The 2,873-nt window shown below is 35.1% G+C and overlaps 1 protein-coding gene across 1 annotated transcript in view; it reads right to left on the minus strand.

The window, feature by feature from the left end:
* LOC140920095 (uncharacterized) overlaps positions 1-2,286 on the minus strand; it is a 3,237-nt gene extending 951 nt beyond the window's left edge. Inside the window, exons 1-4 of the mRNA XM_073367410.1 lie at positions 2,056-2,286; positions 1,568-1,902; positions 720-1,315; positions 19-622 (exon numbers count right to left, since the gene is read on the minus strand). Coding sequence (XP_073223511.1) covers positions 19-622; positions 720-1,315; positions 1,568-1,902; positions 2,056-2,286 — 1,766 coding nt within the window. The remainder of the gene's footprint in view (positions 1-18; positions 623-719; positions 1,316-1,567; positions 1,903-2,055) is intronic.
* Positions 2,287-2,873: the final 587 nt, after the last annotated feature.

The raw sequence follows: 2,873 nt of genomic DNA on the forward strand, positions 1-2,873 counted from the left end.
TTTGGTATCGGTTGGAACGCTTCACTGTAGACTTTAAGTACTGTTTCCACCTTGTACACTTCGGATATAAGGCTCCAATAATCATATTTGATGCTAGAACATGCTGCTATCACATGTGAACAAGGCATATGTTTAGCTTGATATTTTCCACAATCGCACCACTTGTTGGGAAGATTTATACTGAAATGACCAATTGGTCGCCCTTCTTTTGGAACTACTGTCTCGTGGACCATGAAAGTGTGGTTGCTTCGATCAAAACAATCGACTCTATGACTATTTGATTTACGTATTTCCGATTTCATAAAAGTCATGCATTTTTCTGTGTATATCTGACCAGAAGCTAAAATTGATGCGTGTTGTTTTGCCATGGTTGGAAATAGTGTACCTGTTTTATAATATGTTGATTGGACCAAAGCAGTGATGGGAAGGTTGCGTGGTTCTTTTAATACTGCGTTCATCGACTCCACAATGTTGGTGGTCATCTGACCCCAACGGCTACCTCCATCAAATGCTTGAATCCAATCTTGTCGCGGTATATTGTCTAACCATTTCAAAGCTTCTGGGTTTACGATGCCAATTTCTCTGCGGTAGTATCGATATGTAGACTCATTGATTGAGTAACCTGTATTGAAACAACAGACAATGCATTATTACACTAATTATAAAACTTCATAATTTAATTTTTAATTAATGATAAGAAGTAAGAATTAAAGTATTACCCATAGAAATAACCTTGTTCTTCAAAGCATTATCCTTAAATTCCCTTGCAAAATTTTGTGCAATATGTCGGACGCAAAACACATGCTTTGACGGAGGATGTTGCCACCCATTATTGAGATTATTGTAAGCACTTTTGATAGATTCGTGTCTATCTGAAATCAAACAAATGTTGGCTTGTGGAGTGACGTGTGATCTCAAATTTCTCAAAAAGAAACTCCAAGCCTCTTTTGTCTCACCTTCCACAAGAGCATAAGCAATTGGAATGATATTGTCGTTCCCATCCTGTGCAACTGCTACCAATAGAGTTCCCTTATATTTTCCGTATAACCAAGTTCCATCAACTTGCACAATTGGTTTGCAAAATTTAAACGCAGATATGCATGGAACGTAAGCCCAAAATAGTCTATGAAAGATTGTCATCCCATTTATCAAACCATGTTCATTATAAGCTGGGATTGTTTCCATTTTAATAATGGTTCTTGGAGCAAACGTTTGCATAACTAATAACCATCGTGGAAGTAGATTGTAAGACTTTTCCCAATTGCCATAAATTTGTTCGATTGCCTTATTTTTTCCCAACCAAGCTTTTCTATAACTAATTGTGTAGTTATACAAAGCCTGAATCTAAGCAATAATGACCTTCACTTTGATTGAAGGGTCCATCCTCATAACTTGCATTATACTTGCACATATCATGTTAGAATCGAGCTTTGTATGATCTTGTGATAGTGCAGAATTTGTGCATGTATGAGGCGCATTTAATTTCCCAATCACCAATTCATTTTTTTTGCGTTTTGAAGCTCTACATCTAAATAAACAATTTGGATGTGAACAAATAATAACGTACCTTTCTAGATCTGATTTTTGCACCACAAAGTTCAATGATTGTTTTAGATGATAACGCTTGATTGCATATACACATTCATCCTTGTTCTGAAACTTCATTCCAACTTCAAGAGTTCCATCTAAATTTGGGACTTCGTCAATGAACATGTGATCAAATTCAGTTGGTTGGTTTGCGGTGGATAGATTGATGTTCTTCATGTGGAATGGTGGATCGAATACAGGTGGGATAAGTTGATCTTCTGCTTCCATATCTTCATCAATATCATCATCGTCAGAATCACCAGATGATTCATCGAAGTATGTTTCATCATTTTCACTATAATCACCTAATTCTTCCTCATTGATATTATAATGGACACTAAGTGGAAGATCACATTGTGGACTTGTTGGGAGAGATTCGTGATAAAGTTGTTGGGAGACATTGTGGACATGTTGAGTTTGTTCATTTTGGCTAGAGTATGGTTGATAGTGTTGTGATGGAGAATATACGTCGGGTTGATAAGGGCTAATTTGTTGGCTAGAGTATGGTTCATAGTGTTGTGATGGGAAATAGTTGGGATTAGGCATGTTTGAGGTTGATGGTTGTGATGGGTTAATAGTGTTGTGTTGTGAAGTAGGACCACTTTCAAATGTAATGTATAACTCAATGGTGCCAAGTTGTGACCATTGTGCATAAACATCAAACATGAGTTCAACATCTTCGTCATCACAAACCTTCATCAATTCAAAATCAATTTGATTGGTCCAACTAAAAGTATGAGGATTGATATTTTTCTACTAAACCACAACCGTTGATAAATAAATTTGGATGGTAAAGATTAAAGATTGTATAGAAGTTAGTAGGATTGAATAGATCAATTTGATTGGTCCAACTAAAATTATGAGGATTGATATTTTTCTACTAAACCACAACCGTTGATAAATAAATTTGGATGGTCAAGATTAAAGATTGTATAGAAGTTAGTAGGATTGAATAGATCAATTTGATTGGTCCAACTAAAATTATGAGGATTGATATTTTTCTACTAAACCACAACCGTTGATAAATAAATTTGGATGGTCAAGATTAAAGATTGAATAGATCAATTTGATTGGTCCAACTAAAACTATGAGGATTGATATTTTTCTACTAAACCACAACCGTTGATAAATAAATTTGGATGGTCAAGATTAAAGACTGAATAGATCAATTTGATTGGTCCAACTAAAAGTATGAGGATTGATATTTTTCTACTAAACCACAACCGTTGATAAATAAATTTGGATGGTCAAGATTAAAGATTGAATAGATCAATATGATTGGTCCA

This window comes from Cicer arietinum, chromosome 4 (assembly GCF_000331145.2).
Source record: "Cicer arietinum cultivar CDC Frontier isolate Library 1 chromosome 4, Cicar.CDCFrontier_v2.0, whole genome shotgun sequence".
In the NCBI taxonomy this organism is placed as follows: domain Eukaryota; kingdom Viridiplantae; phylum Streptophyta; class Magnoliopsida; order Fabales; family Fabaceae; genus Cicer; species Cicer arietinum.